Source organism: Euleptes europaea, chromosome 9 (assembly GCF_029931775.1).
Source record: "Euleptes europaea isolate rEulEur1 chromosome 9, rEulEur1.hap1, whole genome shotgun sequence".
Classification (NCBI taxonomy): Eukaryota; Metazoa; Chordata; class Lepidosauria; order Squamata; family Sphaerodactylidae; genus Euleptes; species Euleptes europaea.
In genome coordinates this window covers 40,170,709-40,183,555 of record NC_079320.1, presented here as the reverse complement: position 1 = coordinate 40,183,555, position 12,847 = coordinate 40,170,709, and the positions used below count along the sequence as shown (strand labels likewise).

Here is a 12,847-nt window from a genome sequence, read left to right as displayed (position 1 = left end):
GGGTTGGCCCTGGTTAGTATTTGGATGGGAGACCACCAAGGAATACTAGGGTTGCTGTGCAGAGGAAGGCACTGGCAAACCACCTCTGTTAGTCTCTTGCCATGAAAACCCCAAAAAAGGGGTCGCCATAAGTTGGCTGTGACGTGGGCACTTTACACACACACACACACACAAGGACTGTCTCAAGTGATATCCAAAATGCTTAAGATGTTTTAAAAACACTCCAAGTTTAGAAGAATAGTTGGGCTGAATTTGAATCAACTGGGGAGGGGAGGAGCTCAGGGAGCCAACTGACCTATACATCTCCAGCGGTTCTCAAACTTTTTCAGTCATGGAGCACTTTTCACCTAGCACCGAATGACAGTAGTATTTTTCTTTCCAGTCTCTTCATGGAGTACTAGGAGATGTTTCGCGGAGCACCAAGTGCTCCATGGAGTACAGTTTGGGAACTGCTGCTCCAGCATAAGGGCCAGTTATGCATGCACAGGGCCCCAGTGCTGCTTTGCTGCTCTCAGGCACCAGCACAGCTCCATGGCAGCTGCATGCCGGTGCAACTCAGGTGCAAGGCTCTGCACCAGCTTTGATGTGTGTGGATCATAGGGTGTGGCTGGAGTTGGTCAGCTCCCTAAGCCTTTTCAGCCTAGGAGTGCCCCTTGAGAAAGGCGCAAAGTTGCACCAAGAAAAATGGTGGCATAGCCCATAGTGCCCATGGAATAGAAAAAAAACACAAGTGCTCCCAATTGGTGTTCAAAAGAAGCCCTCCCTGCAAATGGGGACTTTCACCAGTTGTTCTGGGTGCAGCATGGGGCCAGACATGGGAGGGGGGGGGAGTGGCGTGTGGGGTGGTTCTGATCCCATATGAAGGTGGGTAGCACAGTAAGCCGCCGCTCATCCTGTGGCTGCTGGATCATCCCTCTCCAGGGGTGCCAGAGGGTGCAAGACACCCCCCCCCCAAAGCATCCTAGGTGGCAGGGTGCCTCTTGCACCAGATGTGCTCTTGTACCCACTCATGCTCAATGTGCAGGAGGCCAGCTTGGGATGCTGGGTGGGTATGCTCAAGCCCCTGCAACACTGTCAGGTGCCCCCGTCTTGCAACTGAACTTCATCCCTTTAAGAGGGTGGGAGTTGTACCGCTGACAGCGAGCAAGCCTCCCTGACCCCACCCCACTCTGCCCCTGCACTGCCTAGGAACCCAATTGGCTCTGGCTGCTCTGTCCATCAGAGCCCTGCTCCTTCACCACAACACCTCCACAGAATGCAGCAGTGCAGTTGTTGGGGGTGCTAATGCAGTTGTGCCCCCCCAAAACCTCTCATAATACCAGAACGCAGGGTCATATGCAGAAGCTGGAGGATGAGAGATTCAAAACAGATAAAAGGAAGTATTTCTTCACACAACGCATAGTGAAATTGTGGAACTCCCTGCCCCAGGATGTGGTGATGGCTGCCAACGAAAGGCTTTAAGAGAGGAGTGGACATGTTCATGGAGGATAGGGCCATCCATGGCTACTAGTCAAAATGATTATTAGTCATGAGGCATACCTATTCTCTACAGCAGGGGTGGGGAACCTTTTTTCTGCCAAGGGCCATTTGGATATTTATATCATTCGCAAGCCATACAAAATTATCAACTTAAAAATTAGCCTGCTATATTCTTGGGCAGTCCTAGAATCTGCTTAGCTAATTACTCTTCTGCAAAGGGGGGAGGAAGGTTCCTTTTCTTGGCAAAACAAGCTCACATCCGCCTTGAATAGAGGCTATTCCTGTCCGTGGAAGGGAGCAGATCGCCAGTCTTAGATCCTTCTGAGCGAGAGATCTACCAGGACCCACGAAGGGCCAGACCAAATGATTTTGTGGGCCTTAAACGGCCCCTGGGCCTGATGTTCTGCACCCCTGCTCTCCAGGATCAGAGGAGCACGCGTATTATCTTAGGTGCTGTGGAACACAGGCAGGATGGCGCTGCTGCAGTCATCTTGTTTGTGTGGTTTCCTAGAGGCACCTGGTTGGCCACTGTGTAAAAAGCCTGCTGGACTTCATGGGCCTTGATCTGATCCAGCATGGCTTTTCTTATGTTCTTAATCTACTATTCTGTTGGCCACCATGTAACTAAACCCTATAGGGACTTGACTGCCCCATGGCAGCACAGAAGCACTTTAGGATTGCTCTTCCTTAACAGTGCTTTCCCACTAGTACTCAGGTTGGTAATGGCAGAATGCTGCTTTATTTCTGCTTTAATCCGACTGCATGTGTTTTTACGTCCGGGACTAGACAAATGGGTCTTCTAGCCCTGCAGCAAATGGTTTCCTTGACCTAAATAATCCCGACACACTTTTATGCCGGGGACTAGACAAATGGGTCTTCCAGACGTGCGGCGAACGGTTTCCTTGACCCAAACCCCAACACATCGTGGCTTGACTGCCGAAAGCGGCGCGCGTTCGAGCGCGCGTCCACGCATTCAGCCCCCGGGGCCGGCCGGGGTTCTCGGTTCAGATCGCGCCCCTCGGCGGCGGCTCCCTCCCGTCCCGGGCGCAGTTTCCCGCGGCGCTCCCTCCTTCGCACCGTCGCCCGCGAGGACGGGTCTCGAAGCCCCCAGAGAGGAGCGGGAGCCCCCTTCGACGCGGGGGGGGGGCTCCTCCCCGCCCGACCCCAGCCTGGTCCCGCCAAAGCCTGGCCGGGGGTGAGGCGGGGGGCGGTTCCCGGGGGCGGGACACCTGCCGGGGAGCCAAGGCGGCTCCCCACGCCCGGCCGCCAGCCTGCCTAGGTGGGGCTGGCGAGGCGTGCCCCCGGGGAGCAGCAGCAGCCGCCGCCGCAGCAGCAGCAGAGGCGGCGGCCAGCCCGAGCGGCGCGGCGCGGCGCGGCGGAGCAGGTGGCCAGCCGGCCGGCGGGCCGGGAGATGAGGCTGCGGCTGGGCAGCGCGCTGACGGCGGTGTGCCTGAGCGCCGCCTTCTCCTTCGCCTGGTACGCCGCCCGCAGCGGGAGCGAAGGTGAGCGGGGGGAGAGAAGCGCGCGGGGCAGGGGGGCGCGCGCTGGGACGCCCCAGGGCCCCCCCAGGGCCCCGGGCGCCAACTTCCCTCCGGGCCCGGGGACGCCGCCTTCGCCTCGCGCGGGGGAGCCGGCCGGCAGGCGGCCCGCGCCAGCTCGCCACCAACGGGCGGCGGCTGTGAGGTCACAATTGGGGGCTGCTCGGGCCGGGCCGCACGCCGCGCCCCGGCCGCCGCTCCCTCGCCTCGGCGCTGCCCCGCGCCGCTGCCGTCGGAGGGCCGGGCCGCACGGCAGCTTCTCAGCCTGTTGCAGCCAGTCTCCGCGCACCGTCGGAAGGGGATCCTCCGAAACGGGGTCGCCGCTGGATCGCGGGCGACGCGCCGCCGTTTAGGCGAGGGGCGGGTCCGCCTTGGGCTTGCCGCACTCTAGGCGGACGTTTCCCCCACCCGAATCCTCCAAACTCACAGATAAGCTCCCCTGCAGAGTTTAGAGAATTCAGATGGGGGGAATGGGGATCTAGAAAGCGGCAGATCCGAGGCAAAACCTCCCGTGCCTAAGGGGCCACGGACTGTGCCTCCTGTGCTGATTTCTTCCATCTGCCGGGGGGACTGGTGGGCACCGAGATCGGCGTCACGACTGTATGGTTTGCCAGGGTTTGATCTGTTGGATCCGGTGCATTCAAACAATAAACCATACCCAGGTTTGTCTTTCGTGTATTCGGGATCAGAAGGCCAATGGATTTGCACTGAAGCGTGTTTACTTGGAAACAACTACCTTTAATTTCAATAGAATTTACATTCCAACTCTATGCCAATTTACTAAAAAACGGTCCCACTTGTTGTTCAACGGGACATACTTCCACATGCATGGCAAATTATGACTTTATTTGTTTCAAAGTAAATCTGCCTACCACTAATATCCCAAAGGTGGTGTTTTTAATTGTAGCAGTAGTGTCTTGGAAGACAATAAATATTGCATAGCATCAAAGTAGCCCAGATTGATGTAACCAAACCCTGCATATATCCTGCATTTACTTGCAGAATGTTTATAGCAAATATCAGTCCTACAGTTTACTGATGTAGCTACTGTTTACCAGATAGTAGCTACGTTAGTAAACTACAGGACTGATATATGCTACAAACATTCTAGCATTTTAACAGCACCAGCAGGAGACAAAACCTGGTAATAGAGCTAAGAGACAAAGTGGGGATGGGGTGGTGATATCCATTTCCAATATTTAGATCGGTTTCCTATAGAATAAAGTTTCATAGCCCCTCCCCATTTTCCAAATCCTCCCAGCATTGCTGCTTGTAGCTTCAAAGTACTTCAGCAACTAATTGATCCAAAGAAATGGATATGATCCAGCCAACATTCTTCTAAACTCCACGGAACTACACTTCTAAACTCTATTGAACTAAAATGGATGCATATGCTAACCTGAAAAGTACTTGAGCTTAATTAGATCATCCTGTCTACCCTCTGTTTTTTTTTCTTTTCCTATTCTATGTTTGGACATCTTATGTTTTGGCGTGTCCATTTTTAAAAGAGGTGATTCACCTTGAAAGAGACCTAGAGAGTTACTGGTGTCTTTTAAAATCTTTCTGGAATATATTGGGAATAGAAAACATTCACCTTTTTAGATTAAGTCCATAAGAACTAATTTAAAAACTAAAATTAAAATTACAGAGGGGTGTAATATTATTAGTAATGGCTGATGGTGCTCCATAGTCAGCATCAGCTTAGTAAACGTTGTAACAGACCTGACAGATTTAGCCAACAAACCAGCTGCTCATGAAATAAGGAAAGCATGTCTGTTTAGATGGGAGTGCAAAATACCAGGAAGTTCCTACTTTACTTACACTTCTTTATAATCACTTAGATTTAGAAACAGTCCTCCTAAGCATACTTACTTGTGTTGTTTTTTTTTACTTAGATAAATTATATTTCATTTTTCAATGGGCAATCTAAAAATGAGGAATAAGGAAAAGTTTTAGGATTGGTATGTTGGGGTGGGCAGTACTAAATACATTTAATTGGAAGGGTATTTCCACTGAAATCAATGGGGTGATTCATGCATTTATATAACAATGGCATTTGCATTTCCATACAGTATTAGCCAGGTCTTTTCTGTAAAGACTGAGGGGGAGCCATGTGTATACAGTCATCTGGGACCCTCAACCAGTCATAGCTACGAGGCACATATATCTCATGTATTTACATACATGTACCTCCCCTCCAAATATAACATAAAATATGTGGTAAACATAGGTTTTTATATGCCAACTTTCTCTACCACTTAAGGGAGAATCAAACCAGCTTACAATCACCTTCCTTCCCCCTCCCCACAACTGACACCCTGTGAGGGAAGTGGGGCTGAGAGCAGAGAGAACTGGGACTAGCCCAAGGTCACCCAGCTGGCCTTATGTGTAGGAGTGGGGAAACCAACCCAGTTCACCAGATTAGCTTCCACTGCTTGTGTGGAGGAGTGGGGAATCAAGCTCGGTTCTCCAGATTAGAGTCCACTGCTCCAAACCACCGCTCTTAACCACTACACCAAGCTGGCTTTCCAGCGTGTCCATCTTTTCTGTAAAACATGAAGTAACCCTTAGGGCAAATTCCCAAAATCCTTCTTAATGCAGCTGGCTGAACTCCCCTGCACATTGTAAATATGCTGCCTGCCAGGGGCCTTTCTTATCATGTTTCTTACAGGTGTGGGTACTAGGATTAAAGAATGATACTCCTTTCATCAGTTTTGAATCGGGCACATACATTTAAGTCACCTTTCTCAGCAAAGTTCATGAGCACGGATGCCTAATTCTTTCCTCCTACTTATTTCTGTATATTTCAGCAAGAAAAGCACCAACTGAAATGTGCAACACCATTCACATCTATGCAGAGTGTGTATATTTTGTACTCTGTAGCTGAATACAAAAGAGCGTACTGGTCCCAAATCATAAAGTTGATTGGCATGCCATTGCAACCTCCCTAATGTGAGCTGAACAGTGATGTGCCAAATTGCTACTTCTGAGCATTGCAAATAATTCAAACAATCACTTGGGCCACATGAACAGTGACTAATGGTGCACAGAGTGGTATCTTGAATTGCTTCTCAATTCCATATAAATGTGTTTAAATTAAAATTAGAGTGCTTGTGGGATTTGAAGGTATTTGTTTCTTTTGTCTGTGTTTCTAGATGGCAAACCATTGTAAATGATTCCTCTGCTGCCACTAATTTATCACAGTGTAACTCTGTGAACATCCATGGAACGATATGCCTGATGACCACAGTCATTCAGAAAAGGCATCCATTCCCTTTTACGAGAAGCAACTTGCACAAAACTGGCACACAGAAGTGAGTGTTTAGCTTCATCATGCTGCTATGCCTATGATATTTATACATATGGACATACATATGGACATGACTTGAGAAATCATTATTAGATTCCACTTGATGTAAACTAGAGAAAAAAGTTTTTTTCTCTTGTTTTAACATCCTTGGGCTACTTACAAAGTTAATGCACACATACTTCCACCACTATCCAGATTTATACTTTAAAAATCGGTGACATTTGTGGGTCTAAGCCTCTTTAAAATCTGGGTAGATTCGTTCTTGTAACTTTTTTTTTTTTTGAGAGAAAAGTTGTTCCTACAAAGAAGCAGTGTGATAAAGAAATGTGATCAGGTAGGACCTGCTGTGGAGTCTACATTTAAGAACAACAGTACTTTTTCAGGTTCAGGCTTACCAGGTGCCTTATCAAGTTTTAGAAATTAAATCTATTTCCTGCTTATGTTCTCTTAAACATCTTAACTTCATACTTTTGTGGTATCTGCATGGTATCTTCTGTTTCTATTTGTGCACATTGTTACTTCCTTTCTTCTAGCCCGGTAAGCATATTTTTCACTTTCTGAATAATTATTAGAACTTGTTTTATTTTGAACCTTGCTTTGGTGTGTCATGCTAATCTAACGAGTGTCTGGGTTTTATCTGTGAGTTTACTACATGGTGAGATTCCTTCGCTTAGTCACTGTAACAAGGAAATCTGAAACTAAGACTGCAATACTATGCACAGTTACTTGGAAGTAAGCCCCATTGAATTCTAGGGAAACACGTATAGGATCGCACTCTAAATGTAAAATAAAATATAAAACGGTGTTTAGTTTGTCACTGCATATGATGCTAACGTGACAGATGAGGCATAACTAGGGTCACAGCTGGCAGTGTCCCTAGCCTTTAGGACTCCCTTGTCAGGCATCTGCTAATATGAGATAGTTCTAGAGGCTCATGGTACCTGTAGAAACTTAAAATCCTTTCATTGGAGACATTTGCTAAGATAGCTAACTCTTCTAAGTGAGGTAAAAATGAGAAGCCCTAGTTCAACCCAATGGACAGGGGAGGGCATATGATGTAGGTACTGTTTGAAGAAGAAGAGTTGGGTTTTATACCCAGCTCTACCTTAAGGAGCCTCAAAGCAGTTTACAATCACAATCGCTTCCTCTCCCCACAACAGGCACCTTGTGAGGTAGGTGAAGCTGAGAGAGCTCTGAGAGAACTGTGACGAGCCCAAGGTCGCCCAGCAGGCTTCATGTGGAGGAGTGGGGGAATCCAACCCGGTTATCCAGATTAGAGCCTGCAACTCTTAACCATTACACCACGCTGCCTCAATTTCATAAACAGTTTGCCATGTAGCATGGGAGATTGCTGCTTGGATCCTGTAACCAGCCCTGCTGGTTCTCCTCCTTTCCCAGCTGTCCACCTGACCTTGCTTTGCCTGCCTTTCCCTCTACTACTTTACAGCACTCTGGATAATGAGTCCCAATTAAAAACAAACAGGAGTCTTGTGGCATCTTAAAGATGTATGGATTTTTATTTCAGAATAAACTTTCATACCTTACTTCATCAGATGCATGGAGCGTATTTCAGTTTATGCTGAAATAACCTTTAGTTAGCCGTAAGGTGCCACAAGGCTCCTGTTTGTTTTTACTGCAACAGGAGAGTGCTGCTGCCCCTTTGGAACTAGAGTCCCTCTAAGGCTCCCTGACCACTGGCTGTTCCTTAAAACTAATACCAAGCGATGGCAGGATGCACTGACCTAACATGATGTGATCTGATCGAGATCCTGGCCATCAGCCTGCATAATACCACTTCTAGTAATATTGGTATCTTAGATCACTTTAAGAGATCACTTAATCTTTTGTTTTAATACTGTAATTTAAAATTCGCCCTGACCTGGATGGGCCAGGCTAGCCTGATCTCCTCAGATCTCAGAAGGTAAGCAGCCTGCATATTATTGCCTCATGTCCACTGTTCTAACTTTTTTTGTTTAATGGGAAGAACAGCAAAGCCCTTTCCATTCTTGCAACGGTTTCTGGGGGAAAAAATTTATCTGAAGGATAGTAGTTTGCCTAAGTCCACCTTACAAGTCCATGACCAATTCTGAGGAAATACAACTTTCAAAGCTGAAAAAAAGGGGGGGGGGCTAGCAGGTACAAATGGATTACATCAAGCCAAAATCAAGTTCTGGTATTACTAGAAGTGGTATTAGATTTTTTACAAGTGCCCCCCCCCCGAAACTTGTGGGGGGAATCCCTCCCCCATTGCTGAGCTCACCATGGCCGCCCCCTCCTGATCTCCCCCTCTCGATCTTGGCTGGCAAGCCTGCAGCGGGCACGCCAGCCGAGGATGCCACCCCTCCGGTTCCGATCTCTAGGGAGACCCAGTGTTTAAATTCCCACTCTGTCATGGAAGCTCACTGAATGACTTTTGGGCCAATCGAACATGCTCAGCCTGACCTACCTCACAGAGTTGTTGTGAGAAAAAATGGAGGACAGAAGAATAATGTAAGCTGCTTTGGAGCCCCATTGGAGAGGAAAAGGTAAAGATAGTGCAAGCACCGGGTCATTACTGACCCATGGGGTAACGCCATATCCCAACATTTACTAGGCAGACTTTGTTCATGGGGTGGTTTGCCATTGCCTTCCCCAGTCGTCTCTGCTTTACCCCCAGCAAGCTGGGTACTCATTTTACCAACCTCAGAAGGATGGAAGACTGAGTCAGCCTTGAGCCGGCTACCTGAAACCGACTTCCATTGAGATCGAACTCAGGTTGTGAGCAGAGCTTTTCTGCAGTACTGCAGCTTACCACTCTGCACCACGGGGCTCCTATTGGAAAGAAAGGGGAGGTATAAATAAAGTAAATAAATAAATAAAATGTCCCAAACTAAATGGAACAGTGTGTAATTTTCTCTACTTTTAAAAAAACTAACAGCAGTCCCAGGATATTGCAAATTTAAGCACAGAGATAGGGAAAGAAAGAGGCCTCTTAACCCTTCCCCCAAGCTATTTTCTGCTCAAAATGCCCTCCCCTCTGCTTTTCTTCCTACTGTAGAAAAATAGAAATCTTGTATCTTTTTCTTCCTTGCAGGTGAAAAAGTAGCTTAGGGGCACATTTTGAGCGGAAAACAGCTGGAATGGCCACAGTTCAGCAAAACCCACCACCTTCAGGCTGTTCTACTGAAACTTGCTGGCTCCCAATACTAGTTTTGGGTTTTGGTTTGAAGAAGGCAGTGGAAAGTTACTCAAGACTACTTGTATTGTCTAGTTTGGCTGCTCACTCCCATGCAGGACTCAGTGGAGATCTCTAATACTGCTCTTAAGTAGCTTTTCTTTGAACTCTTGGCATAATGTAAGGTACTGAGTGGGGTATTTTTTCTCTGAAAGTCTATCTGATTTATTTCGGTTTTCTTAGAAATAAGCCCTGTTCACACTGAGAACAGGAAGAGAAGCAGGAGTGAGGGCAGGGCACAGATTAGATGAAATCACACCTGCCTGGCTCTCTTACAGCTAACATGAACTTGGCTGAAAGGAAGTAGCGTGGCAGACAATGACAATACACAGATGGAAGGCCAAATAAGAGAACCTGACAACATGAATGCCTAAGTCAACATAGGCGTATTATTCTGGTGCATTAGTCAAAATGTCAACTCGGTGACATTTTGGATCAAGGTGACATAGGCTTTTCGAAACAAATATGAGACAGAAAGCCTTTTGTGCGTTGAACTATTTTCTTTGGTGCGTTTAATCCTTCTTGCCTTTCTAATTTGTTGACTAATGTATTGTCCCCACATGTATGTAATAATCCAATTGTACAGGTTTTTTAAGCCAGTGCGTCCTGAGACATTCAGGCAAGTAGGGCAGTTAAGAATGAAGTATTTGTGTTTCTTCCATATAAATATACTTAGAACTGGGATGGTATTCCCTGAACTGCTCTCCTTAAGAGCAGTAGCAGAATACCTATGAACTTCTAATAAATGTGCAGGTGTCCCCATAAGATGGCACTGGGCCAGAGAGGCAGCTAATTAATCCATGAGTCTCCCAGATAAAGCTACAATAACTAAGTGGTGCTGTATGAGGCATTCACAAAATAACAGTGCATGCTTCATTATTGCTTCTCTCCTCGTGAAAGCAGATCTTAAGCTTATCTTAGCATTTTATGTGAAACTAATTAAAGTGATTTGTAAGTAAAAACAAAATGAAGTCACCTGGTGAAGAACTAATTATCTAGAAATGCACTCTTCTAATGCGGTTTCAGTACAGGATATTTAGTTAGAAGATTAACTGTGCTGGAAATAATTTACCAAGATAGATACATATATTTATTTATTTTTAAATAGAGGGCAGCTTGAATTAAGACCAAATCAGACAAAACACTGGAAGACCATTTACAGAGTTCCCAACGGTTCTTTTTTTAAACAGTGCTATCCTCAGATTTGGATTAGAACCACAGCACAAGAGGATTTAATCTCCCCCTACCCCCGCTGCCATTTTCATGGCCCGAAATGTCTCTGCAGAAGTGTCCCATCAGACAAACTCACAGATGCTGATACATAACCTGTATCATAGTGTCCTGTTCTGGTCTACGGAAAGATGTTGTGTCTCTTAATGTGTGACAATGGAAGCTTGCTGTGAAAATGGGCAGCGGAAGCTTTTCCTAGTGTGGAAGTAAATAACATCACCTGGTAAACAACATTCAATTAAGCCTCTTTTAAATGGATATGTCATTTTCCTACAGGCCTGTTGGCAGCTCTACTGTGGCTCAGCAGGGCTGGCCCAAGGATATGGAGCACCCTCGGCTACATAGCCCAAGGTGCCCACACGCGCTGTGGGGAGGCTGGAAGCTACTGCCTTTCCTCCTTGCTTCTCCGGGCTGCAGTGAGAGGCTTCTGCCTGCCCTCCTTGTCCCTCACTGGTGTGCTGAGGCCTGGCAGCGGGACAAGGTGGTGCCTGCCATCCTCGTCCCCTGGCAGCGAGGCAGGTAACAGCAGTGCCAATCCTCCACATCCTGCGAATCATGGCAGGCAGCCACCATTTGCCTCCTCATCCTCCCCCCTCTGTGTAAGGTTACCAGGTCCCTCTTTGCCACTGGCGGGAGGTTTTTGGGGCAGAGCCTGAGGGCGGGTTTGGGGAGGGGAGGGGCTTCAATGCCATAGAGTCCAATTGCCAAAGCAGCCATTTTCTCCAGGTGAAGTGATCTATTTTGGCTGGAGATCAGTTGTAATAGCGGGAGATCTCCAGCTAGTACCTGGAGGTTGAATTCAAAAACCAAGCACAAGTGAAAACAAGCCAAAATGAAGGCAATACATATCACAACTGGATTATGCTGATAGAAAATATATTATGAGGAAAAAAACTCAAAGAGACAACCGCAGTTGATAAGAACAAGGGGACAGAGTCCAAAATGTACAATAAATATTGAACGCAAAGCGTTTTTTTTAATATATATTTTTTATTATTTTTCAATAATTACTATATATATCATTTGACATTACATCCAATATACCAATCTTTGAATCAATAAAAAATTAAAAAATTATTAGGTGCATGTCTTCAATATAAAATATAATTAATTATAGTTGACTTACCCACCGACTTCCTCCCTCCCTTCAAATATCTAGTATCTCCTTTGTATTAATATTTTCTAATCCTTATAAATCATTATTTTAAATTTATACTTTCCCCTTATTTAATACGTTTCACGAAGCAATAATAATATAATATTAATAATAAAATTTTCTTTTGTCCGGAGTTTCTGTTGCCATCTGCATGCTTTCTTGAAGTGGTCACCTGTTTGTAACAATCTTTACCCATTGCTCCTTGGGCTGTTGGTTCTTCTTTTTGTATATCTGTAGTCTGGTCTGACAGCTCATTATTCCTTGTCAAAATGTTTTTGGTATCTTCCAACGAATTGATAGTGTGTTTAACTTGTTTATAAGTGAAGGTAAGTCCTTGTGGTAACAGCCAGCTGTATTTTATTCCCTTTTTTCTCAGTGTCTCAGCAAAGTCTTTGTAGATGGCTCTCTTTTCAATCAGACGATGAGGAATGTCTTTGAGAATTATTAACGGTGTATCATCTACACTTAAACGATTCTCCAAATGAAGTTTCATAATGATATTTTTCATCCTGATGTCAAAGAAAGAGACCAAGATCTCTCTAGCTGTTGTTTTCTGTACTCGAGTTGACAAGGGGATTCTGTATATTTTGTTTATTGCATCATTTAATTCTTGTTCATTTAAATGAAATATATCAGCAAGTGATCTTATGATGGTCTCTCTTGTTACCCCCTAGTCTTTCAGGCAAATTGCGTATGCGCAGGTTAGATTCTCTCTGTTGCAGGTCCAAAACAGCTAGTTGGTCCTTCACTCGCTCTTCCTGGAAACATAATGCTTCAGTTTGTTGAGCTTGAGATTTCATGTCCATTTTAACTCCTTTCAATTCTTCAGTATTGTTTTTAACTGAAAGTTCCATCTTATTCATACCCTTTTTCATTACTGTAATTTGATCTTTCATTTCCTTGATCTCATTTATTATGCC

At 45.9% G+C, this 12,847-nt stretch overlaps 1 protein-coding gene across 1 annotated transcript in view; it reads left to right on the top strand.

Annotated features, from left to right (window-relative positions):
• The first annotated feature begins 2,888 nt into the window (after nt 1-2,888).
• MGAT4D (MGAT4 family member D) overlaps nt 2,889-12,847 on the top strand; it is a 53,462-nt gene continuing 43,503 nt past the window's right edge. Inside the window, exon 1 of the mRNA XM_056855383.1 lies at nt 2,889-2,981. Coding sequence (XP_056711361.1) covers nt 2,891-2,981 — 91 coding nt within the window. The 5' untranslated portion in view covers nt 2,889-2,890. The remainder of the gene's footprint in view (nt 2,982-12,847) is intronic.